Source organism: Tenrec ecaudatus, chromosome 15, assembly GCF_050624435.1.
Source record: "Tenrec ecaudatus isolate mTenEca1 chromosome 15, mTenEca1.hap1, whole genome shotgun sequence".
NCBI classification, from domain to species: domain Eukaryota; kingdom Metazoa; phylum Chordata; class Mammalia; order Afrosoricida; family Tenrecidae; genus Tenrec; species Tenrec ecaudatus.
Genome location: NC_134544.1, coordinates 109871494 through 109899488, shown reverse-complemented (window position 1 = coordinate 109899488; position 27995 = coordinate 109871494). Strand labels below are relative to the sequence as shown.

Sequence of the window (27995 nt, the reverse complement as noted above, 5' to 3'; positions counted from 1 at the left end):
ATATTAAGCTTCTCTATTGTCTCTTCCTGCAGATCTAGTCAATTTGATTACTGTGTATTCCATCTGGAGGAGTGCCACGTGTATAGCTGTTTGTGGTGTTGAAATAAGGTATTTGTGATGTAGAAGTCATTGGTCTTGCAAAATTCTATCATCCGATAGTCACCTTTGTCTCTATCACCAAGACGGTGTTTACTGTTCCTTTTCCTTGCTTCCAACTTTTGCATTCCAATCACCAGTGATTATCAATGCACCTGGATTGCATTTTTGCTTGGTCAATTTCAGACTGAAGATGTTGGTAGGATTTTTCAATTTCTTCATCACTAGCTTTAGTAGTGGTGCACAAATCTGAGTAACAACTGCATTAATTGTACTTCCTTGTTTGTGAATACACATTACCCTATCGTAGGCAAGAATGCACTTCAAGATGTATCTTGAAATGTCCTATTTGATGATGAATGTGACACCATTCCTCTTGAATAGGTCATTCCTGGCAAACAAAACTGTATGATCTTCTGATTCAAAATGAGTAATATCAGTCTACTTTAGCCCACCAACCCTTAAAATATCAATACTTATGCATTCTATTTCATTTTTTTCAAACCCATTTTTTCAGGAGCTAACACAGATATAATTTCATTTCACAGTTCAATCACATCGAGCAGTATTGTATAACTGCTACAACAATCAGTTTGAAAACATTCTCTCCCGTCTTGAGCTCCTTCATATCGGCCCCCCTTACTTCCCCCATGCTCTCCAGGAACCCTTATTACACTACCTGTCTCCACGGGTTCCTCCGTCCTGGGTGTCTATACCAGCAAACAGAACAAACATCTACCCCCGAATTCAAGAGGGTTACCCTCAATGACAAAATACATCTGAGATAAACTCCAACATGGGAAGCAAAAAAAACGAAACAACCGCCCCCCACCGCCCGAAAATGTTAAAAACCAGATCTGGCTCAACATGAATCAGAGGGGGATCAACTGACAAGATTTTAACCATTTAAATCCAATTTCCTAGATTCACACTATACATTCCAAGTCCGATGATTAGTCGATGATTGCAGCTGTTTCTTTCTCCTTATTTTGAGTTCTGCTTTACTCCATCCATGTGATTATGGCTGACGACTTTGAAAAGGCAACTCTAACTTGGACATGTCTTGAGTGCCTTCTGGCTTGACGGGCTCATCTTCTGGTACTATCTCTGACAATGCTGGGCTTCTACTTATGGGATTATCAGTATCTGACAATGTGTTGGTGCTATCCATAAGGTTTTCAATGGCTAATTCTTACATGTATGTAGATAGTTTATGTATATCTTAAAATGGCTGTGCTATATATAGTGGGAAGACAAACTAGCTTATTATTCTAAAACAGTATTTCTATGATGGCTGTTTTCATGGTTCTAAATTTTGTGAGAGTACATTTTTTAACAAAATAAGCTATCCCACTGTTAGGTTAACAAAAACAAACCTTCTTTTTCTTCTAACAGCACAGCTTCTCAGAAACATTAATAAGCTGGCATACAATAAAAGTCTCTAAAACAGTACAGATATAAGATGTATTGTTCTCTGAACTAAATTGACTAGCAAACAGTTTTCTCCCAGAATGTTGATCAACACAGAATAACTTTGTATTGAACATACTTTGAGATAAGCGGCTCTAAACAGCTCTTTGAATTTTTCATAAGATATATATATCGCTAAATTGGTGTATACTCATTGCTGTTGAGTGGGTTCTGACTTATTTTGACCCTACAGGACAGATGAAAATTACTCCACGTGGTTTCTGAAGCTGTAAATCTTTATATAAGTAAAATGATACATTTTTCTCCTGCAGAGCAGCTGGTGGGTTTGAACTTAGAACCTTTTGGCTAGCAGCCCAATATTTAAGCCATTGTGACACCAGGGCTACTTAATATATGTATAAGGTTGTTATTGTTAAGTGTCTCAAGCTGGTTCCAACTTCTAGGAACACTATGTACAGAAGAACAAAATGCTCCGCAGTCCTGCTCCATCTTCACACTTAGCCTTGTTGGAGCTCACTGCTGCAGCCTTTATGTCAATCTACCTTGTGGAAGGTCTCCTTTCTTACTGACCTCTGCTCTGCCAAGCATAATGTGCTTTTCCAGGACTGGTCTGTCCTGATAACACAGCCAAAGTATGTGAGATGACATCTCCCCATCTTTGTGTCTAAGGAGCATTCTGGCTGTATTTTTTCCAAGACAGGCGTGTGTATAAGTAACTCAAAATTTTACTAATTAAAACTCATTAACTATACCTTTTATACGTTAAGAATATAAAATATCATTCATTAAGAATACCCTGAAATATGGTAAACACTCAGAAATATCTTAAGTATGAAAGAAAATTTAGAAACATTGTAGTAAGTTACTTGAGACTTTATATCTAATGTATAATACTTTATTTATTAGCATGTATAAATTTAATTGTTTTTCTTAATCATTCCAAATACCAGTTATATTTGTTTTCAAACAATGAACCTGTACTTTTAAATTTGCAATGTTATGAATAGTAAGTGACTGAGGATAGCATGCAGCGACAGAAAACACACAGAGGCTATCAATTCTTACCTGTGATTCTCTTTAGGAAATGTGATATCATACCGAGATGAAGGCTTAGGCAAAGAAGAAATAAGAGCATCGATTTTCATAACAAGGTCACTCCTGAGAGATTAAAAAGATAAATAACGTGTGAGCTTTTGAGGGAAGACCAAGTTCCATACTTCATGTCACACTGCCTGCCTCAATCAAGGCGAATTTAAAATACCTTCAGTAGATAAATCATACATGAATTGACTTTCTTCCCCAAATGTGGCATTTAAAGAGAATGTTAGTCTAAATAAAAGATGACTATTGCTTTTAAACTCATTGCAGTTTTTCTTTATCATTGCTAAGCTCTTTTACCAGTTTTAAGTAGTGTTCTCAACAGCATGCTAAAAAAAGTAGAAACATCTGGGGAGTTATTCAAATCAATATATAGCTGTTGATTGCCTGTTATATATGTGTCTAGACATTTTGGCCTGCACAGGAAAAGCAAAGAAATAAATAATATACCTACTTTTAGAGCATTATTAATAGAGTCAAGAAGTCTAGACTTGTGAAGTTTCAAACTGATTATATGAAAGCAATCAGCATAGTAAAATACCTAGACTAAATATAATCAAGTTCTACAATCTCTGCTAGAGAAAAATGCGTATGTTCACTAATAATATACTGGGAAAGAAAATATTGGGTACAAGTTGGGAGGATTTCTCAAGAAGAATGGGAGATTTTGTCAACTCCATTTTACAAATGAAAACCTTTAGATTTAGAAGAGTCACGGGCCTTGTGAATATCTCTGTACTATGAAATAGCATCTTTTGCTTGACTGTATGGCCCTTAAAGGGAAGCTTTGACATTATTTCTGTTTGTAGCACTTACAGTACTTTTCACAAAACACTGCCTCCTTTAGTGATCCATTAACACATAATCAGTGAATAATTTTCAAAACAATAATCTTGATTTCAAAACTCCCTCAAAAGCATTTACTTTATTAACTATATATAGTATAGTTAGAAATTGTGGAGGAAATATTTGTGGACAAATGATGCTCTCTATGTTCTTAGATTGGGCTGACAGCTTAAGTAATGTGTGCATTGAGAGGCAGAAAAAGAACATATCTGATGTTGCAAATAACTTCTTAAATGAGCTGCTAAATTTTAACCTATCAGGCCACTGGTTTGTCTCTTCATGAAAAGCACCTTGAACTAAAGAGGAGGAGATGAAGCAAACAACCCACTGCCATAGAGTCAATTCAGACACATAGCGACTAACCTGCAGAACAAAACTGATCCCTAGACCTGCCGGGGCTCCACAGGCACAGAACGCCTCCTCTTTCTCCCCAGCAGTGGCTGGTGGGTCCCAATTGCTCACAATGTGGTTACAAGCCCAATAAGTGTAAGCAAGCACATCAGCAGAGCTCCGTAAGGAGGGGCACAGGGCACTGAAGAACGCCCTTTTCAGTAGAGCATGCGCCTTCACCCAGTCAGAGAAAAGGATTTTACATGCTCCTCACCTTGGAGAATGGTGCCAAGGATTCTCTTTGGCACCGCAAGTTCTACCTGCCCAGTAAATCAACTCTTGGCAAGTTTGATAATAGGGCTGCCTATCTTTAATGCACGTTCAGATAAACACAAACTTGCTTAGCTTGTGTGCATGTAATTATTTCAGACACTTATAAGAGGCTGTTCTAATTTAACAGTACTGGTTTTTGTTGATTTTGTTTTGAAATACAGCTTAATAGTGATCAAAATAGCTCTCCTGGTTTATATGAAAAACAATATTTTCATGAATGTTAAAATATTAGTCTTGAAAATTTTAAAATTCCATAAATTGCTGAATCACACACTTTCTGATACCAGAACTAAATTATTTAATTATTAAAGTTACAACTAACTCTTACCACTTTTAAAAGTTTCCTTAATTTTATTCCAATTACAACTGACTGTGGATATTAGTTCTATTGAGATAACATGTCCAAAGTACACGAGATGAAGTCTTGACATTCTTGCTTCTAAGGAGCATTTTGACTGTACTTCTTACAAGACAGATTTGTTTCTTCTTTTGGAAATCCACAGTATTCCAACATACTTTGCCAGTACCACAATTCGAATGCATCAATTCTTCTGAAGTCTTCTTTACTCAGTGTCCAACTTCTACACGCACATGAGGTGATTTAAAGTACCATGGCTTGGGTCTGTTACTCAGTTCTCAAAGTAACCTCCTTGCTTTTCAACATTTAAAATTGGTCTTGTGCAGCAGCTTTACCCCAAATGTAATGCATCAATTGATTTCCCGACTACTGCTTCCATGAGCATTGGTTATAGATCCAAGCAAGATGAAATTTCTGACAACTTAAAACTTTTCCCCATTTTCATACCCATTGCCTAGTTGTGAAGCTTTGGGTTTTCTTCAGTTGTAATATGTATTGAAAGCTGTCATCTTCGATCTTTGTCAGCGCTTCAAGTCCTCCTCACTTGCAGCAAGCAAGGTTGTGTCACCTGCATATCAAAGGTTTTTTGTTCTTTTTAAAAACACTTTTATTGGGGCTCTTACATCTCTTATCACAATCTATAATTCATTCAGTATGTCAAGCACATTTGCTGCCATCATCATTTTCAAAGCATTCTCTTCCCACTTGAGCCCCTGATAACAGCTCCCCATTTTCCCCCTCCCTACCCCACCTCTCACGAACCCTTGATAAGTTATCAATTATCTTTCCATATCATCACCCCTCACACAGTTTTCCATTATTCGTCCCCCTGGGAGGGGGTTCTAGATTGGTCCTTGTGATTAATTCCCCCTTTCTGCCCCTACCATCCCCTAATCCTACTGGTATCTCTACTCTCACCTCAGGATCAACAATGAAAGTAGACATATCACAGGCTTTTAATGAGCCTTCTTCCCATCCTGATGCCACGTGTTTATAGTCCAATTTCTATGAATATTTGCTAAGATTGTTTAAGTATGGTGAGAGGATACAATCATGACACACACCTCTCATGATTTTAAGCCATGTATTATTGTATTAAATCATGCAATATTCTCTTGTTCTGTTTGCACAACTGCCTTTTGATCCATGTACAAATTCCATATGTGCTCAATTAACTGTTGTGGAATTCCGCTATCCATAGTTGGTTATGATCCACACAGTTGAATGTCTTTGTACAGTCAATAAAACACAAGTAAACATGCTTCTGGTATCCTCTGCTTTGCAACAAGATTTACCCGACCTCAGCAATATACCTAGTTCTAGGTCCTCCTCTGAACCTAGCCTGAACCTTAAGCAGCTCCCTGTCGATATACTGCTACAATTGTTGGACCATCCTCAGCAAAATTTTATGTGTGATATTGGGTCAGTTTTCTTTGGAATGGGTACAAACATGAATCTCTTCCAGTCCGTTGGCCAGATAGCTGTCTTCAAAATTTCTAGGAATAGACAAGTGCTTCCAATGCTTCATCAGCTTGTAGAAGCATTTCAGTGGGTACTCTCACAATTCCTGGAGCCTTGTTTGTTTTGGGCTAATGTCTTCATTGCAGATTGGACTTCTGCCTCCAGTACCATTGGTTCCTGATCATATGCTACTTCTTGAAATGGTTACACAACCATACTACTACTTTTTTGGGAATAGTGACTGTGTGCTAAATTGTGATGCTTTCTGTATCACTCACTACTTTGACCTTCAAATTTTCAGTATTGAAACCCTTTTTCTTCAGTTCTTTCAGCTTAAGACATGCTTGGGTATGCTCTTCCGTTTTGGTTTTCTAAAGCTAGGTCTTAGAACATCCCATTATAATACTTTACCTTTGTCTTCTTGAGCTGCCATTTGAAATTTTCTGTTCAGCTCTTGACTACTTAATTTCTTCAATTTCCCTTAGCTACTATACAGCTAAGAGAAAGTTTCAGAGTTTCTTCTGACATCCACTTTAATATTTTTAATGACTTTTCCCATTTATGGTTTTATTTAGCACAAATAAAACTCGCAAATTGGCCATCTATCCATTTTCTTCACTGTGCAGCCTGGCGTTGGGATTGGTGACTCTGGTGGCCAGTTGGCTGCTCTTTCTATGATGGCTTTGTGATTCCTGGAAGAAACAATATGAGCATTCTCTGTACACTAAGACTTGTCGCACATCAGCAGCACTTCCAGCTCCTTGACATTGTGGACCAGGAACTTGCAGAAGCCATTGGGCAGCATGTGCTTGGTTTTCTTGTTGCTCTGGTAATCAAGTTTGGGCATCAAGACCTGGCCCTTGCATCTTCTCCGCACCCTGTTGTCAATGCCTCAGGACTTGGCCAGTTGCACTTAATCTTGACTTAGCAGCAGAATTAGTGCCGCATGAACGTCTAGGTCCCCTTGTTGACAATTTTAGGCTTCACCAGTGGGCTGAGAGTAGTCATGATGCTGGTGGAAGATGTCTGCCTCCTCCGCCGAAGAAGGGAGGGGAGCGGTCACTTTATTATTTTTTTAACAATTTTATTGGCACTTTATCCAAATATAAAATCTGATAGTTCAATCATACCACGAAGAGTTATGCATTCATCACCACATCAATTGTATAATATGTTCTTCTTCCTTGTATTAATTGTTATTCATGCAATTTTCTTTTTTATTTTGGAAAAAATGTATATAACCAAACACTCTCCCATTCAACAATTCCTCTCTAAATAACACAGGGTCATTGGTTGTACTCTTTGTGTTGTACAATGATTATTGATATCCTTTTCTTTAAAAAAAATTATGATTGCATTTTATTATCAGTAACTTTATAATCTGATCTTATATATATTTGGGAGTTGGAAACACTATGTATAATCTTACAGATATATTTTAATACATGCATATTTCACAAATACACAAATCATAAAATTCACCCTAGTACTGAAGAAGAGTTGGATGGTATTGGTATTTTGTCAGTTGCAGTAGCAATTCCACTTGTGTGAGGTTCTAGATCTGGGTTATGCATGAAAATGCGGATGGCATTTCTAGTCAGAAAATTAGTGAGAACCGTGTATATGGGCCTTTTCTCTTTGTTATAATTTTTGCAGTAATATCTCACTGTTTTCTGTGTCTGCCTTTCGACTTTAGAAAAATGGTCAGACTTTGGGTCCAAGTTTTCATGCATATGAAGCACCTGATTTAGTTTAGAAAATACTTCAACTAATCCTTTCATTGAAAAATATTTTAAAATACTCCAACTAATCCTTTCATTGAAAAATATTTTAAAATACTCCAACTAATCCTTTCATTGAAAAACATTTTGACCACTTCTCTCCTTTCTCTTCCTCATTATTATTTTTCTTCTGAGCATTTCTTTTCTTTTGATATTTTAAATGTGCTTTTATTTTTTAAATCATTTTATTGGGTGCTCTTACAACATTCCATACAGCACTTGTATCAAGCACATTTGTACATATGTTGCCATCATCATTTTCTAAACATTAGCTTTCTATTTGAGCCCTTGGTATCAGCTCCTCTCTCTTTTTTCCCTCTCTCCCCTCCCACCCTTGTGCCTCCTTCATAAATTATAAATTACTTTCATATCATACACTGACCACTATCTCCCTTCTTTATATTCTCCTTATATGTCTTTTATTATAAATCTTTATTTTGATACACTGAAAATAATTTATAAATTAAAAATTACATTCAAAATGACATATCGCCAAAGTAGACTAGCATTAAGGATTTGAAATACTTACTTTTTTGACCTGATTTCCATATTTTTAACAATGCCTTTAATCTGATCCACAAAACTACTAAATGTTATCTTCTCCAGTAAGTAAAAATCTTCTGCATAGAGAATTTCATCTAGAGGTCCTAGGAACTTAAAATAAAATGTTATATTGTTTCATGTCTTCTGGAAAATACCACTTAAAACAAATATTTTCTCATTAAATGTCTTACTTTAGTAAAAAGTTGATTAAATATTAAACAGATAAAAGCTTTTACATTCACCATTTACCAAAGACACTGAAAGCAAGAGAAATATTTTCTCATTTTGACATTACAAATAACATTTGCATGCACACTGTCATCAAAGGTGTCAACCATTTTTAGACACCACATTCTATTTGGTAGTTTTGCTTTGACACATACGTCACGATGCTTCTAAATACTAACATAAAACCTTTTGATCCAAATTAAAACACATGTACAGAATTTATAAATCACTTAATAGCAATGTCTTAGTATTCCCTGTAAATCAAAGTCTATACTATGTAGACTTAGTAGATAAGCATAAAAGGCAAAAAAGAACAAAAACTAAAAGACAAATTTCGTAATTACTATAACAACTCCAAATAATATTCATCTCATTGATAGTGTAGAAACATTTTGGAGCATAGCAAGATCACTTAATTTAATCCCCGAGTATATGAGAAATGCTGGTTATGAAGTTTTTTTTTTTTTTTTTTACTTCTCCTGACACTTTCTTCCTTTCTATAATCCCTGCAACACATACGCATGAATTTGACGCAGGGTTTTTGCACTTATAACTTCTTCTGTCTAGAATGTTCCTCTTCCAGACACTTAATCCCTCATCATCTTCAACTTTTGTCTAAATGACACCTAATCAGTAAGGTGCTTGGTGCCTGTCTGCCCAACAAAACATAACCTCCATGTAAACATGTTTGTTCAATGTACCCTGAGAACCCAGAATAATGTTTGGCACACAAAATTAATACAAATTAACATTAATATTGGTAGCAATTTAATCTTTTTTTTAAATCACTTTATTGGGGGCTTGTACTCTTATCACAATTCATACATACATCCATTGTGTCAAACACTTTTGTACATTTGTTTCCCTCATAATTCTCAAAACATTTGCTTTCTACTCGAGCCCTTGGTATCAGCTCATTATTCCCCTCCCTCTCTCCTCCCAAATGAACCCTAATAATTTATAAATTATTATTATTTTATCCTATCTTACACCATCCAACGTCTCCCTTTATCCACTTCTCCACTGTCCGTACCCCAGGGAGGAGGTTATATGTAGAGCCCTGTAATCTGCTCCCCATTTCCACCCTCCTCCCCCAGCCCCATCATCCTCCTACCCTCATGATATCGCTACTCCTATTACAGTTCTTGAGGGTTTTATCTGTTCTGAATTCCATTTGTTGAGAGGTCTTATTTGTACCAATGTGCGTACCCAAGTCTAGCCAAATTTGTACGGTAGAACTGGGTCATGGGAGTAGAGGGGAGAAGCATTCAGGAATTATAGGTATGATGTGTTTTCTCGGTGCTATACTGCACACTGGTTGAATTGTCCCATTCTTGTAACCCTTCTGTGGTGAGATGTCCAGTTGTCTAAAGATGGGCTTTGGGTCTCTACTCTAGCACCCTCTTTCACATGGATATAATGGTTTGTTTTGGATCTTTTGATACCTGATCCTGTCTACACCACGTGAAGACACAGGCTGGTGTGCTCTTCCATGTGAGCTTATTTGTTTTCCTGCTAGATGGCTGCTTATTTTAACTTCAAGCTTTTGGGATCCCAGATGCTATATCTTTTGATAGCTGGACACCATCCACTTTTATCACATTTGCTTATGCACCAATTGTGTCAGGAAGGTGGTTATCAAAAGTGCCAGCTTATTAGAATAAAGTGTTGTGTTTATGGAGGCCTTGATAGAGGCCAAAAGTCTGTCTGTTATCTTAATACTTAACACTAAATATATGTATACTGGCCTCTATCCCTTTCAATATAAATTAATATATTTCCATATATACATGCTTATAGCTATACCTCAATAATTAGCTTTTGCCTCCTACTTCTTTCCTACATTTCCTTTCACCTTCCTTCTGTTCCACTATCATGCTCACCCTCCACTCGGCTCTCAGTAATTCCTCTTGGATACATTGCACTTGATCATACTCTACCAAGCATTATATCCCCGACTCGCTATCAATTTTAGATCTCTTGTTGTTCCCTTATCCCTGAGTTTGTTGGCTCCCCGCTACCCCTTCCTGCCCTCTTCTCACCCATGTGCCCCTGGGAAAGCCGGTCCTGCTGTTTTCTCCTCGGGACTATTTGTCCTGCCTATCTTATATAGAAAGACATAGGGCAAAAGAAAAAAACAAACAAAAAACCCTGATAGATAGTTCCAGGTCTGTCTGCTGACCCTTATGAGTGTTTTCCAATTGGGTCTGAGGGGGTGCTAAACCCTGTCTACTGAGTCAGAAGTTTACTTCCAGGATTCCTTGGGGACTTAGTTACTTTCTTCCCTTTGCTGCCCTATTGCACTTCCTTCGTATTTCACTCCGCTGTGCATGAGGTAAAATGGGAACACTTTCTGCACAGTGTCTCCAGTGTTGTCCCCCCATAGTGCTATGGGTCAGTGAGGGAATGTTGTGTCTCATGGTGGGGCCAGCCCTACGATACTCTCTATGCATTGGCTGCTCTGAGCAGGCATGTCATTCCCTGGGCTTGGTGGGCCATGATGAGGTCCACTTTCTCTTTCTTTCCCTCTTAGTTTGCCACTCTCCCCAGGCTGTATCTTCAGTGCTGTCCTCTGTATTACATTCTTTAGGGGAGGGGGTCAACATATCTTGGCTTGGGCCTGACCCATCGTCCTGTTAGTTTGTTGCTCCATGCCAGTATGTAGCCCTCAAAGCTTGGTGCTCCAGGATTGGGTCTGGTCCTTCTCTCCCTTTCCTGTAGAGACATAGACAATATCCTCCCCATGGGTTTAGTAGTGCCCTGTTCCACTGCACCCCTTCTTTTCCCTTCTTTTTTAATTGGCTGCCATATGTATCACTAGGTTGGGTCAGACCTCTGCCAAAGTGCTTGGACCTCACCCCGGGATTTATGCATTAAGTAGTTTATCCTCTATGCCTCAGTGGACTCCTGTTGTACTTGTCCCTATGTGCGTTGCTAACTTCACTTAGCATAATTTCCTCCAACTCTTCCCATGAGACGAGCTTCATGCATTTATTGCTGATTTTTAAGGCTGCATAGTACTCCATTGTATGCATATACCAGAGTTTTTTAATCCACTTGTCAGTTGATGGATTTTTAATCCACTTGTCAGGTTAGTTCTTCACAATTGTGAACTTTACCATGATGAATATTGGAGCGCAGATGTCTGGTCCTGTTCTGTGCATTCTGTTATTATTCTCTTGGCAAGTCTTTCGATATGCACAGGTGTTTTATCTTCAGTATATCCCACTTGTCAATTTGTGCTTCCTCTGTGTTTGTCTCCTTCCCTATTCCTGAGAGTCTGTGTATTCCCTGCGCTAAAGCTCTTAGATTTGTCCCAATTCCCTTATTGATGTCCTTAATAGTTTGGGGTTTTACCTCGAGGTCTGTGAAGCCCCTCGACTTAATTCTTGTACGTGAAGTGAGGTAAGAAGCTTGCTTTATTTTTTCTGTAAGTATATATCCATTTTTTACCAGCATATCTTGTTGAAGAGGGCATCCAATTCCCATTGGATATTTTTAGGGCCCTTATTGAAGATCAGTTATCTGTATATGGATGTTTTTATTTCTGGATTTTCTGTTCTTTTCCATTGGTCTATCTGCCGTTATACCAATACCATGATGTTTTGACCAATGTGGCTTCTTCCTTCTCCATCTGAAGTTGGCAGTCAGTTCTTAGTTCTTCCAGTTCATTGAAAAAAAGATGTTGGTATTTGTATTGGGATAGCGTTAAAATTTATATGGTGCATTGGGAAGGAGTGACATCTTTACTATATTGAGGCTTCCGATTCATGAGCATAGATTTGTGGAGGTCACTTTTGGTTTCTTGTAATAGTGTTTTGTCATTTTCATTGTACAAATCTTGATTTTTGGGTAAGGTACATCCCCAAATACTTCAATTTGGGCTTTGCCATTGTGAAGGGTACTATCTTTTTTATCTCCTCTTTCATGATCTCATCCGGTGTATACAGCAATCCAATAACTTTTGTTTGTTTATCTTGTATCCTGCCTCTCTACCATATTCCTCTATTACTTCCAGCATTCCTACTGTGGAGCTTTTGGGGTTTTCAATATATAGAATTATATTATCTGTGAATAATAATAATTTCACCTCTTCTTTCGCCAGATGAATTCCTTTAATGTTTTTCAGTTGCCTTATGTTGTTAGCTAGAACTTTCAGTATGATATTGAATAAAAGAAAGGACAAGGGACATCTTTTTCTGGTCCCCTATTTCAGTGGGAATGTTTTCGTCTTTTCCCCATTGATTACTACATTGGCTGTGATTTTTCATATATGCTTTATATTATTTTGAGGAATTTTCCTTCCATCCCTATCTTCTTGTGTGTCTTAAACAGGAACGGATATTGGATGTTGTAGAATGCTTTTTCTGCATCTATTGATATTATTATGTGGTTCTTATCCATTTTCATGTCAATGTGGTGAATGTTGATGGACATTCTAATGTTGTGCCATTCCTGGAATGAATTCCACTTGTTCATCATGACTTATTTGTTTTATATATTTTGTATTGTATTGATCAATATTTTTTTAAGGGTTTTTGCATCAGTGTTCCTTAGAAATATCAGTCTAGTTCTCAATTTTTATGGGATTCTTGCTCGCTTTAGGTATCAAGTGTTATTCTAGCTTCATAGAAAGAATTTGTGAGTTTGCTGTCCTTTTCTATGCTCTGGAAGAATTTGTGTAGGATTGGTGTCAGTTCTTCCTTGGATGCTTGGTAAAATTCTCCAGTGAAGCTGTCTGGCCAGGGGGATTTTTCAGTGGTAGTCCCTTGATAACCCTATCTATTTCTTCTATTGTTATGGGCCGGTTGAGGTTCTTGACATCCATTTGGGATAATCTAGGGAAGGATTGTTTTCTAAGTATTTGTCCATGTCTTCCAAGTGGTTGATTTCACTTTAGCGCAAGCCTTCTTGTAATTTTCTTTGTTTCATTCCTCATCCTGGCTATTGATGTTTGTTCCTTTTTTTCTTTGGTTAGGTTTGCCAACAGTCTATCAATTCTATTAATCTTTAAGGACTTTTTGAAATGACGATAAAAGATGCATATAAACTAAGCTCATAAAATGTGGAAAATAAAGAAAACTTAGAGTACACTAGAGTTTTGAAGATAGGAAACTTTTACAATTCAAGCAGAGACATATAACTCAAGTATTGCATTACTTGATTTCCTAATAAGATTAAGATTCAAAGTTCTAAAATAATTCCTAAAGCATACAAACAGACTACCATACTTGAAAAATATTGTTAGGATGCTATCTGCTAACAGATTCTATAAAGACTCTGTAAGTGATACTATGGACTTAAAACGATATTAAGGGAATGAATAACTTAATGCTGAGAAATTCAACAACTTAGATGAAATAGACAATTCCTTGAAAGACACAAATTAACAACAACAAAAACCTGATTAGAAGAAATAGGAAATCTGACTAGGTTTGTATCTTTTTAAAAAATGGGTTGATGATTAAATTTATTACACACACACAGTAAGTAATCAGAAAATGTGACATATTAAAGGAAAATTTAACCTATAAAATGATACATGTAGTAAGATTCCATCTTTTAAATAAAACAAAACAAAACCTGTCATGGCTAAGAACAGTAGAAAAAAGGACTGGCAGGCAAAACAAGATATTAGTAGTGAATTTTATATAGAATAGCTGGCCTACAATTGATTTTTCCTATGCCTTTCTAAAGATTACATTAATAATGAAATGCTGGGAGAGTGGAGGGTGAGTGGGTTGGAAAGGGGGAACTGATTACAAGGATCCACATGTGACCTCTTCCCTGGGAGAGGGACAGCAGAGAAGGGGGGAAGGGAGACTCCGGATAGGGCAAGATATGACAAAATAACGATGTATAAATTACCAAGGGCATATGAGGGAGGGGGGAATGGGGGGGGAGGGGGAAAAAAAAGAGGACCTGATGCAAGGGGCTTAAGTGGAGAGCAAATGCCTTGAGAATGATTGGGGCAGGGAATGTAAGGATGTGCTTTATACAATTGATGTATGTATATGTATGGATTGTGGTAAGAGTTGTATGAGTCCCTAATAAAATGTAAAAGAAGAAAAAAAAAGACTAATCAGGCTCGAGAGCCAATTTAAGAAAAAAAAATAAAAAATAAAAGATAAAAAAAAATGAAATGTGATCATTTATGTTACATTGTACTTCAAAACCTGAAAAATGTACATAATTTTTTAAGCTGCAATGATGTACTTACTACACCTACTATAGTAGTAGTTTAAAATACAATATTCTAATGTGTACTAAGTTGTTTGTTCTAATATTTTATTAGAATAAAATAAAAGTTAGCTGCATATATATATTCTTCCTTATTTAAATGAACGTGAGAAAAGGACGAAGGAAGAGGCCGTGTGCTATGAACGGGACATTTCAAAGTGGAATTTACTTTGGAAGGTGTCAAGTGTGTCCAGCAGTATATGAGTACCACCTTGTATTTACTTTGCATCAGCAGTTTGTGACAGAACAAGAGTTGGAGAACCACTAACCCACAGTGTCAATGACAAAAGTACCACAGGGTCACTCTACTTACTTTTCCATTGCTGACAATACCGATTTCACCAGGACTCAAGTTGAGTACATCTTGACAGAACAACTGGTGAGTTCGGAATATATTCACTCCAATGGTATTGTATTTTTTTTCAAAAGCATTCTTATCCATTCCCTAAAGCAAAAGTTAAAAATGATGAAACCAATTAAAGAACAGTAAGCAAATGACCATTTTTCTTAATAAAGTTAATTTTAATATATATAATTCTACTAAATTCAATCTAAAATTGGATTTGTTACCAAATGATTTTTAAATAGATTTATTCTAAAAGCACATTAATGATTTGAGGAGGAAAGGGGAGAAAGGGGGACCCGATAGCAATGATCAATGCATTAACCCCCCTCTCGCTCCCAAAGGGATAAACAACAGAATCATGGGTAAAAGGAGACAGTGGTCAGTGTAAGATAAGCATACAATAATAATTTATAATTCATCAAGGGGTCACAGGATGGGAGGGAGGTGGAGAGGGACAGAGAAAAAGAAGAGCTGACACCCAGAGCTCAAACAGAAAGCAAATGTTTAGAAAATGATGGCAACATACATACAAATACGCTTGATACAATTGCTGTATGGAATGTTATAAGAGTCCCCAACAAATGATTTAAAAAATAAATAAAAGCACATTTAAAAATATCAAAAGAAGACTTTTTTTTTAACCTCATGAAAAAGAAATCATAAGGCAACTCAAAAGAGCACTGCCAACTGATCAGGGAGTATTTTACAGTAGACAAAGGGTTAATCTCTATAAAACAGGAAATACTGGCATAGCAGTACGAAAACAGGAAAAGAACGTGAAAATATTATTCAAAGAACACAAAATTTAAATGGTAATCAACCTAAGAGGAGAGCCTCAATCTCACGTCTACAAGAAAAATGCAATTTAAAATATATTTTTCGCTTATTTGAATAGGCAGCATTCCTAAAGGGTTCCAAAAGATTGTAGAAAAATTATATGATCATTCTCAATGAACATTTTTATTTAGTTTTACTGACAAATAATCATTATAACACACGTTTCAATGGTTTAAGCATATAAACGAGTTGGGCAATTATCACCACAGTCAATGTTAGGACATTTTCTTAATTAAAAAAATCATTTTATTGGGAGCTCATACAACTTTTATCACAATCCATATATCCTTCCACCGGGGTCAAGCACATTTGTACACTTGTTGCCATCATCATTTTCAAAACATTTTCTACTTGAGCCCTTGGTATCAGCTCCTCATTTCTTAATTCTTATTGCCACTGCTTTCCATATCCCTCCTACTGCCATAACCCGGAGAAACTATCAGTCCAGTTACTATCTCTATAGACTTGCCTGCGCTAGCTTTCATATAAAATATCTCTGAAACAACAATTACAAAATGAAACAGAAAGTCCCCCATCTAAAAGAAAGCAATAAATAATAAAAACTAGAACAAATTTAAAATGAGTCAAAGGGTAAAACAAATAAGTTGTTGAATTTTAACCTACCTACATCAGCCTTAATCTGCCTTCCAATGCACTGTCTGAGAGCAAGGCTATTCCCATAACTAAGGTCAATGGTCAGAGAGGATTCTCCAGAGGCTTAACCCATAGAAGGACGCCGCCAGTGAATTTCTGGTTTTCTCTCTCATCCACAGCTTTTTGCAAACTGGGTGCTCAGAACTGAAGTTTTAATATGGTTTCCTTCTCCTGTCTTGGATTTAATTACTTATAATCCTTGCATCACACAGGCTGGTGTTTCTTTCCTGGGGACTTTGCTGTTGCCTCACTTAGATGATTCCTTTGTAATTCTTTTTTTAAAATTGTGAATTAGATGAAGGTTTATAGAGCAAATCACCAGTTTTTCATTCAACAGTTCATATACATTTTATGTCAATTCCGTCATTGCAGTCCCCTCGGCCGACCATGGCTTAACCCAGGTCACTCAGCGGCGTATTGTTGGGGGTTCCACCAGTCTCTCCCTCAGCATTAGCCTGATTTCCACTGTGGTCTTCAGACAGTCTCTCCCTCAGCAGTAGCCTGATTTCCACTGTGGTCTTCAGTCTCTCCCTCAGCAGTAGCCTGATTTCCACTGTGGTCTTCTTCAGACAGTCTCTCCCTCAGCAGTAGCCTGATTTCCACTGTGGTCTTCTTCAGACAGTCTCTCCCTCAGCAGTAGCCTGATTTCCACTGTGGTCTTCAGACAGTCTCTCCCTCAGCAGTAGCCTGATTTCCACTGTGATCTTCTTCAGAGCAGTTGATAGTGGTAGCCAGGCACTATTTAGTTCTTCTGGTCTCAAGTTCATAGTCTGACGTTTGCATGGTTCATTAGTCTACTGGACTAACTGCTTCCATGTCCTCTGATTCTCCTCATTCTACTTTCCTTCTAATAGGGAAACTGACCACTGCAACCAGGCTGCCCACCAATACTAAAGCCCCTCGTTGCTTTTCACCAAAGTAGGATGCCAAGCATTGTCTTTTTGAACTGTTATACTAGTTGACCTGGATGTCCCCTGAGATTTTGATTCTGATCCCCAGGCTCAGTAACTCATTCCCTCAAGTTTCGTTACAGACACACTCCTTCCATCAGTCCAATCTGCTTGCCTTACTATTTCCAGCTTGTCATTACCTTGTCCCCAAGTGCAAGCCCCTGAAGGCCCCTGTGTTGAGGCATGCTGCAATTTCTTCTTATATTTCTTTGTGGTATATAGCCAGTCAAACTATTGCTGGGTCATTTGGTATTTCTAGTCCCAGTTGTTTTAGGTAGTACCATATTGCTCTCCACAACGGCTGTACATATTTAGAAGACTACCAGCAGTGTAGTTCTAATGTCGCCACACCCTCTCCAACAGTTGTTGTTCTCTGTTTGCCTTTGTAAACTGGGCAATCGTGGCTGACAGCTGCTATCTCATCATTATTTTGATTTGCATCTCTCCAATGCATTTCCTCGTGTGTTTGGTAGCTGTGAGCGCCATCCCTTGTGAACTGTCTATTGCTCACCTTTGAAATGGATTGTTTTCGTACTGAGGTGCTGCAGCATTCTGTAGATTTTAGTAACTAATCCCTTGTCCACTGTGTCAGTTCTCATGTCTTTTTGCCCATCTTCTTCTACTGATGAAGTCTTTTGATGTGTGTGTTTCATTTTTAATAGGTCTCAGTCATCTCTTTTGTCTTCCATTGTGTGTGTTACCTTTATTATAAGGGGTAGTCTGTGTATAACCAGCAATAAGACCCTTAAGTTTGTCCCAATTTTCTCACTGATGATCCTTAATAGCTTTGGGGTTTGCATTTAGTTCTCTAATCAATCTTGAGTTCATTTTTGTGCATGGACAGTCCAGGGGCAATCCAAAGTCTCTTCCTCCCACCAGACAACCTTCCCTGTGTGGGTTGGTAAGAATGTGGGAAAAGATCCTGATAGGATTCACCTGTGAGTAATAGCAAACAGGATACCCTGGAGTGCCATCCTGCTGTGTATAAAATGAGCTCTTGGAGAAGGAGGAGTGATTCTCATTACTAGCAAGAGCCAGGAGTAGAGTGCATACTTTGGACCTGCGCAGTGAACCTCCTGGATCCAGGTGATAGCTACAACATCAGAGGAGCAGCCGCAGAATCAGAAGCCAGAGACATGGCTTGTGAACAAAGGAATGGGGCCTCCGAACCCAAAGACAAACAAACATGAGTGCATTTATGCAGGAGGCTAGCTGACCAAGTCCACATGGAAGTGGAGCTAAGTGCGTTTGGTTTGAGGTTTCCTGGAGTGGGGTGCCCCTGGGCACTTAATTGGGTAGGTTGGACTTGCTGACCCAGGGAAGTGGAGCTGAGTATCTGTGGGCTGAGGCTTACTGGAGTGGGTGCTTTCAGGCACACAATTCAGGGAACTAGATTTGCTCCCGATTGGGCTTGAACTGAATGCCTTCAGGTTGTGGCCTACAGCAGAGTGGCATGGCCCTTTGGGCATTTAATAGCAGACCTGAAACTTTGTGATATGTCATGGTAAACAACTACCCTGAGTATTTCTCATTGGCATTACAGCTTGCTAACATCCTTAATAAATCATTTGAATCATGAATTTTGCCTATGACTTTCTGTGCAGCTACTGTAGTGGATGTTAGAATCTAGAGGTGAATTATAGAACATTAATTAAATAAGAGCATGTGGTAAGGCTCCTGTTTCAATCTTCTGTATATGGTGATCTAATTTTTCCAGCACCATTTGTTGAAGAGGGCACTTGCTTGTTGTAAGACAAGCTTTTAAGACCTCAGACTGTATTCTTTCTGATAGCTGGGTACCATCTGATTTCTTTATCACACATTGCTACAGCACCCATATCTACAGTGATCATTTCATGAGGGCAAATATCGAGTAGGACCATGAAATAATAACTATTCTTAAATTAGGGTTGAGATTAAGAGTTCAAAATCTATTATATATATTCTATATTTAAAATATAATAACCTATATTATGTATGGTTCATATATGTCCCTGGTTCAATTCAGAGATATCATTTTACTGAGAAAGATTACAAATCATCCTTTTGGGGCATATGGTAATTCTATCAATAGCATATTTATTATAGGCAATTAAAGCTACATTAAAAAATAAATCCCTTGGCAAATGAATTATAATATTTTGAAATCTTGTTATGGGTATATATAAATTTTCTTTTTATGTGTGCAGACTTTCAATGGATTCCAAAATTAGAAAAATGCAATGGAGCATCAACAATTTAAATAAAACAACATTTAAGAAATAAAATGACAAAGTAATTATTGAATTGTGAACTCATTGCTCCTCCTTTTATTTTGGAACGCCGAAAATTACAAAAAGTGGTTTAAAAAAACCCGCTAATACCTTTATACTGATTCCATGGGACATAAAATTAGTGTTCAAGTTACAGTGAACTATACTTAGAACTATCTGTTTTTGTTTTGTTTTGTTGGGGGGTACATTTTCTCAGTTATTTACTATGTAGTGTTGCAGCTTGTAATTTCTTGAAGTTATCATTCAGCTGTCTACTCACGGATGTTCAATGTTGTGAATTTATGAAGATACTGAAGGAAAAAAGCTGTAATAATGAGGCATTTGACTTCTATCTGAAATTATTTGATGGAGTCACTGGACAGAGCCCTATCATAAGTCGAGAACTACCTGTAATGTATTTAAACACAGAAAGACCCAAAAAATTCCTTGATCAAAGAGTGAAAAAAAATTTTTAGACACTCACAGAAAATTAATTTCAAATAGGTTTCTTACATTTTCATACTAAGACATATTTCTCTTTAATGCATCTTATATATACTTCCCAAACTTTACTGTGCATACTGGTCACTAGGTGTCTTGGTAAAATGTAGATTATAGGGCCAGCCCTAATCCCAGCTGTCCCTCCCCCCAAAAGACTTTACTTCAGAGGACAGCACTGAAGCTGCAGCTCAGGGAGGACATGTCTGATCAGAGCACATGGGAACAAATGAAGGGGGAGGAAGAGAGAGTGGAACACATCCTGGCCCACCAAGTCTTCACGATGATATTCCCCCTCACAGTAGCCAACCCACAGAGAAGACCACAGGCCAGCCCCACTATGAGGCACGATATCCCTCACCCATAGCTATGACCCATAACCTTACAGGGAACAACACTGGAGACACAGTGTGGCAAATGTGTCCGATCTGATCCCACCACACTGAGGCAAAACACGAAGGGTGTGCAACAGAACAGCAAGGGGTACAGAGGCATGAAGTCCCCAGGGAATACTAAAAATAGACTTTGGGGCCAGGGCGTGCCAGCCCATCAGACTGGAACGGAAAACACTCCAAAAGGCCAACAAACAGTCCTTGAACTATTTATAGGCTTGTCTTTTTTTGTGTGTCATTGTTTTTTGTTATTGTTTTGTTGCTTTGTTTTGCTCTATCTTGTTTTTGTGCATGTTATTATTTCACAGGTCTATCTAGATACGATAGGTTGGATAAACAATCTGGAGGAGAAAACAATGGGACCCATGGTTCCGGCAGGACATAGAAGAGGGGGAGATGGGGGAAAGAAAGTGGTGTCAACATACCCAGGGGCATGGGAACAACAAGTGATACAAAATCGGTGGTAAGGAGGGTATAGAAGGCCTGGTAGGGCTTGATCACAGGTAATGTAACCAAGAGGAATTGCTGAAACCCAAATGAAGGTTGAGCACCATAGTGGGACAGGAGGAAGGTAAAAAAGAAATAGAGGAAGGAACTAGGAGGCAAAGGGCATTTATTGAGGTCTAAATGAAGGCATATTAATATGTAAATATATTTATATATGAGGATGGGAAATGGATGTATGTGCATATATTTATAGGTTTAGTATTAAGATCGCAGGTAGACACTGGGCCTCCACTTAAGCACTCCCTGAATGCAAGAATATTTTATTCTATTAAACTGGTATTCCATGATGCTCTCCTTCGACACGATTGCTGAAGGCAAAGTGGGTACATAAGCAAATGTGAAGAAAGCTGATGGAGTCTGGCTATCAAAAGATATAGCATCTGGGGTCTTAAAGGCTTGAAGATAAACAAGCTTCCATCTAGCTCAGAAGCAACAAAGCCCACATGGAAGAAGCACACCAGCCTGTGTGATCACCAGGTGTCAATGTGATCAGGTATCAGGCATCAAAGAACAAAAAAATCAAATCATTGTGAATGAGGGGAAGTACAGTTTGGGGAGCCAAGGCCCATCTGTAGGCAACCGGACATCCCGTTAAAGAGGGGGGTGAAGGGAGGAGACGAACCAGTCAGGGTGCAGTGTAGCAATGATGAAACATACAACTTTTCCTCTAGTTCCTAAGTGCTTCCACCCCGCCCCACCTCCCAACTATCATGATCCCAAGTCTACCTTACAAATCCGGTTGGACTAGAGGATATACACTGGTACAGATAGGAATTGGACAAACAGGGAATCAAGGACAGATGACCCCTTCAGGACCAGAGCTGAGAGTGGGGATACTGAGAGGGTGGAAAAAGGGTGAGGTAGAAAGGGGGAACCAATAATAAGGATCTACATATAACCTCCTCCCTGGGGGACGCATAACAGAGAAGTGGGTCAAGGAAGATGTTAGAAAGTGTAAGACATGACAAAATAATAAGTTATAAATTATCAAGGATTCATGAGGGAGAAGGGAGTGGGGCAGGAGGGGAGAAATATGGAGCTGATGCCAGGGGCTTATGTGGAGAGCAAAAATTTTGAAAATGACGAGGGCAACAAACATACAAATGTGCTTTATACAATGGATATCTATATATCTATATGGATCGTGAAGACCCTAGCAGTGCTGTAATGACAGTATTCTCTGCTGAGGTCTTTGCAGAGTCGCAGCCCCAGCAAGTGAACACTCGAATAAAAAATTTACATCAATTTTAGTTAACCTAAGTGTAATCATCCGAGGCTATTAGGTTAGTATTGGACAATATTACACCTTGCTTATCTTTAAAACCTCATGAAAATGCTGGGAAACCTTTAAAATCTTAATTTCACAGCGAGTACAATAATGAATTTAATAAAGTCATAAAATTGATTGTAGTGATGATTGTACAAGACTGAACTACTGAACTGTATCGTGTGTGAATCATATGCCAATACCATTTAAAAATTAAAGCAATTATTAGATAAATACTTCCTCTTGTTACCACTAGATAAATGAATCATGCATCTCCACCCATACATTCTGCCTTTTCACTGGACAAACTATTTCTGATTTAAAACCAATTTAGTAAGCCCGACATTGTTGCCTATCTAACAGCTTTGTTCTTATTTTGCTTCACTTTTTTCTTTTTGATGGACATTATCTTTTCCTCAGTCCAGAAATTATTCTTCTGCCTTTAGGATTCCCAGTGTAGTTGACCCCTTCAGCAAAATACCTTAATTCCCAAGCAATCCCCTAAGTACATGCCCAACCTGGAATGCTGTCAACATGCACTCAGGAATCATTGTTTAATATTTAACTCTACACACTGGGAAAGGAATGCTGATTATGTCAAAGGGACTCTAGTTACATAAGGATGTCTTTCAGTAACAATACTTCAAAATGTATGAAATTATCATTTAAAAAATACATGTACATACATATCATTTCAAATGAATAGCTACTGACCTCTGTAAGGAATCTTTTAATTTTATCACCAGAGTAAATAGCTGTAGCAGTTTCCTCCTTGGCCAGCATCCCGAGAAAGCTCCTCAAATACCTGCTTTGCTGTGTAAGAAAAGCTGTCAAAATCCCTCGAGAAATAGCGGTGTTTTCTTCAGTTACTTTTGATGAAGGGTTATAAATAACTCCCAGCCGACTATGAACACTTGTTCTCTGCAAAGCACAACGTTTAGAAGTTAAGGGACCAGTCTCTTACGTGCTAGTTAAGTGTTCCCATTACCAAATACCATTTCTCACGAGTCTTTGTGTCTTCTACATCACTGACATCCGAACCAACCAATCACGTTACTCTAATTGCTCCCTTTTTACATCCACTTCCCTTGTAGGGCAACAGTTTAACGTTGGTGACTTCTTTCCGTGTGAAAAACATAACATCATCCCCCCCCACCGCCCCATGACACAAACTGAAAATATAAAACTCTGTGAATGATTATCCTGGGAAAACCAATAAATTACCACCCAGGTCCAGAAAAGAACATGGCCAGTAACCCCAGATACCCTTTATTTTTGTGATGAGGAAGGTGATAAGGAATAAACAAGGAGGTTCAAATGGTTCTGGCTAATAAGTTGAACTTGTCCTAGGTTTGCAATAAGAACAGAAGAAAACATGATGATCCCAACCAAGCTTGTGTAAAGGGCCACTTAACTGCAAAATGTTCCTCTTCTGTACCCTGCAGCTTCTTAGAAAAACCACATGTTGGTGCAAGCTACAGGAAAATGCAAAGTTCTGCCTTCTTTCTGTGTGACCCAATAAACTGTATGCCTATAAAAGCATGTTCCCAGTTGAAGCTTGGGGTCCACGTCCGGCACTGGACAGAGTCTGGTGTGGTCCCTTAGCACTGAGTTGGGGTTTGGACCCAATAAACCTCTTAAATGATACTTGATCTCTGCTCATTTTGTTTATTCAGCGATCTGCTTACAACAGTTTTGTATCTTTCCATTGTGACACTCTTCCAACTATCTAAAGACAATCATTGCACTAACTTATATGGTAGCAATTTCCTTGGACTTATTTATAGTTTACCATCTATCTTCCTTACATTTACTCTATTTTTAGATTTTACATCAATGGAATCATACACTCTGTTTTCCTTCAAGCTCTTCCCCCTCCTCCACTCAAAATAATAGTTGTGAGATCTATCCATGTTGTTCATTGGTTGTAGCTGATTTATTTCTGATACTGTTCAAAATGCCATGGTATAATTGATCTTTTTTTATCATTCTATTGACCCTGTATATATATTAGCTTTATTCAGTTTAGATTCTAAGACTAGATTATGAACATCTCTAACTCTAGAAAATGTTAACCAGATAGTCTAAGTAGTTGAAACCAGATATTCTAAGTAGTTGTACTAACATTTAATCCTATCAAAAATATCTTAGGAAAACCATTATTTCATAGCCTCATGAAATTTTTATGTTGACCAGGGAAAACATGTCTGCCAGATAGAACCACCTAGTGACCTTGACCAGTCTTAGCTAGAATCCCACACCCTGCCTGGGAAATGAGGCAAGTGAGGCTACTGGGGATCTGGGTCTGACAGTTAGTGTCCGTGACAATCCGGAGCTCTTCTCTGAACCGGGAATCAACCTTCACCGCTGCACCTGCTCTGGAGCCCTGGAGTCCTGTGGCCTGGTGCAAAGGCTAACCGGCCAGCACTGCCTGCACTGCTGTGGATCCCACTGCAGCCCGCACCCACCAGCCATGCACCCACAGCTTGGACACTGTGCCCAGAGCGCACCAGCCACCCAATATTGGCTTTTGCAGCTGTGGCTTGACCTTCATACCGCTGCTGTCCACTCGTGGCTTCTTTCCCTGCTGTAGCTGGGACCCTCCTGCTGTCCAACAGCAGCTGCAGCCATAGTGCCCGGCAAACACCCCCAACCCCCCCACCTAACACAGCTTTTCCCCTCTGTATCCAGAGCCCTCTGTAGGCATGGCTTTCTCCGCCATGCCAGGCACCCTCCTGCTGTCTGACAGTGGCCTTCCCGCCACCTGTATATGGTGTCTCCTGCTTTGCCTGGCAACCTGAAGCTGTCCACCCATGGCACCCCAGATACAATAGGACCCCTCCACACCGGCACCCTGCACCTTGCACTCCCGTACCCAGAGCCCAATTAACCTTCAGGCTGCAGCTCACATTGCCATGGCCAGATTCCTCTGCTGAGTCTGACTGCAGTGCCTGATGCCACAGTCTGAATCAAAATGTCTTCAGTGCATGGTCCTTCCATCAGGGACCACTCCCATACCCATGACACCCCCACCGGGCTGACCTTGTTCCCATGGCTGCTTCTTGGGAACATCCCAACTCTTGGCTTCCAACCAGGCTGCTTCAGACCCGCAGCTCCTCTGATAGGCTGCCCTTAACCCTGCAGCTCCTCCACAGGGCTGCCTTAACCCCGTGGCTTTCATGTCACGCTGCCTCTAGCCTAGCGTCGTCTCTGCCATGCCACCCACAGCCCTGCAGCTCCCCTGCAGGACTGCACCTGTACTCTGGCTCAACTGGTAGGCTAACTTCAGGACCGCAGCCCCTAAGCAAGATCGCACTGGCTCCATGGCTATCCACGCCAGGCTGACCAGGCCCCAAGGCCCTTCCATAGGCCTACCCCGCAGCCAGAAGCCCCACAACAGATAGCCCTGACCCCAGTGCTAACCTGTTGACCAGTCCTGGCCCCACGGCTCCTGTCACCCAGCCCAGCACTGCGGCTCCTCTCCCAGCCAAGACCAGACTCACGGCTACACCATCAGTCTGCTCTGGCTCAATGCCGCAGTTTGCCTACTGCTGCTGGCTTCAACCCACCTTCCGAGGTCTCCTGCTGTTGCTGGCTACCAAAATCACTGCAGCCACTCACCCAATTAGCCTACACAGCACTACTCACAGCCCACAACAGTATGACCCACGTTCCCTCAGAAGGCCATGCAACTTGCCCTCCAAAAAGGGAATCCCGGGGGCCAGGGAGTGAGTGATACCCCAGTGAGACAAAGCAGTATCCCAACACCCCAGCTCCATTGGCTACAGGCAGTCCAGAGAAGAATTCCTACCAGTCCCTCCGAAAAAAGCCCAAGGCCCTTTGACTCCTGGGAAATGGGAAAGGAAAATGGAAATAAACGCCACAAAACAAAGGGACATACAAGAGTTAAGGGACAAGGTAACAGAAGCAAATAACAAGTTAACAGACCTCACCACAGACTAGAAGAAACAGAGAACCAGACCAGCAACCTCAAAGATAACCAGGCAGACTTCAACAAATAGGAGGGTCAAACCAGGTAATTAAAGAAGCAGACAAAAACTTGAGGTCAATGTCTGCTGCTATGAAGAGGAACGACTTTGGAATAAGTGGACTACTGGGACAAGACACAACAAAAATGTCAACTGCAAAAATAGTAAGGGAATTCCTGGAAGAAAACTTCTCCAACTTAAAGAATGGTTAATAAGGAAACCATTCAGTAAGCAAAGAGGACACCAAATAGACTGAAGCCCAGGAAGAATTCACCAAGGCATATAGTAGCTAACCTACCCAATTTGAGGAAAAGGATACAATCCTAAGAGCAGCTAGGGAAAAAAGGCTAGTCACCTAGAAAAGTATTCAGATAAGAACAAGCTCAGATTTATCTGCAAATATGAAGAGGAGGAGAGAGTGGAGTAACATCTTCCAAAAGTTGAAAAAGAACAAAGCCAACCCATGAATCCTCTACGCCACTAAACTATCACCAAAAGAGATGAAGAAGTATTTATGGAAAAGGAAAAACTCAAATATACTTTAAAAGAAACCTAGCTCTACAAAAAAAATTCTTACCCACCCACTGTGGTCAGAAGAACAACCTTCATCAAACACAAATAATAGGCCAACATAGAGCAACTTCATCCACAAGTCAACACACCAAAAACAGCCCCCAAGATGACACTGGCTCAATGGTAAAAAGAAGGCAACAAGGAAGCCCCCTTACACAAACAAAATGCACTGATAAGGAGGGAGGGAGGAAAACACCCAACACAAAGGTATGCGATGTCAAGATTCCACAGATGAATGCAGTAACTCAGAATCACAGTAGTCTGAACTCACCAATAAAAAGACAAAATCTAGAAGATTGGCTAAGAAAACATAACCCATCAATTTGTTATCTACAAGAGACACGTCAAGCTCGCAGACAAAAATAAGCTGAAAATTAAAGGCTGGTGAAAAATACCAAGCAAATGGCAGTTCAAAAAGAGTAGGGGTCGCAATCATAATCTTTGGCAAAATTGATCTCTAGGTGCATGTCATACCAAGAGATAAGGAGGGGAACTCCATAATGCTCAAGGGGTCAGCAGAGGATGCCCAAGAGTCAGTGATCATAATAAATACAAACGCCCAATGAGAGACCCACGTAATTCATGAATCAAACGCACCAGAAGATGAAAAAGAAATCACAGGCTCAACAATCATAGTAGGTGACTTTAATAAACCGCTCTCCAGGAAAGATCACTGGGAAAGAAGCTTAGCATGGAGGCTACAGAACTAAACAATACAATTAAGAGAATCAACCTGTTAAGACATTTTCAGAGCTCTCCACCCAAATACACACACACAAAAAATCACACTCTCTTTAAGTGCCCATAGCACACATTTGAAAAGAGACCATATGCTGGGACACAAATCGAGCTTAAGTAAATTGAAACACATAGAGATCATTCAGACTTTCCTCTTGGACACTATACCGTAAGGCTAGAAATCAACAAAAGGATGGTCAAGAAAACAAGGGCAAACAATTGAAGGATGAATCCTCTTCAAAATGAG

General features: G+C 39.3%; 1 protein-coding gene across 2 annotated transcripts in view; it reads right to left on the bottom strand.

Annotated features, from left to right (window-relative positions):
• Positions 1-27995, bottom strand: part of UGGT2 (UDP-glucose glycoprotein glucosyltransferase 2) — a 264459-nt gene that overhangs the window by 87646 nt on the left and 148818 nt on the right. For both annotated transcript variants that reach the window (XM_075532610.1, XM_075532611.1), the window contains 4 exons: positions 23163-23369; positions 15059-15190; positions 8264-8388; positions 2593-2685 (listed from right to left, as the gene is read on the bottom strand). In XM_075532610.1, coding sequence (XP_075388725.1) covers positions 2593-2685; positions 8264-8388; positions 15059-15190; positions 23163-23369 — 557 coding nt within the window. The remainder of the gene's footprint in view (positions 1-2592; positions 2686-8263; positions 8389-15058; positions 15191-23162; positions 23370-27995) is intronic.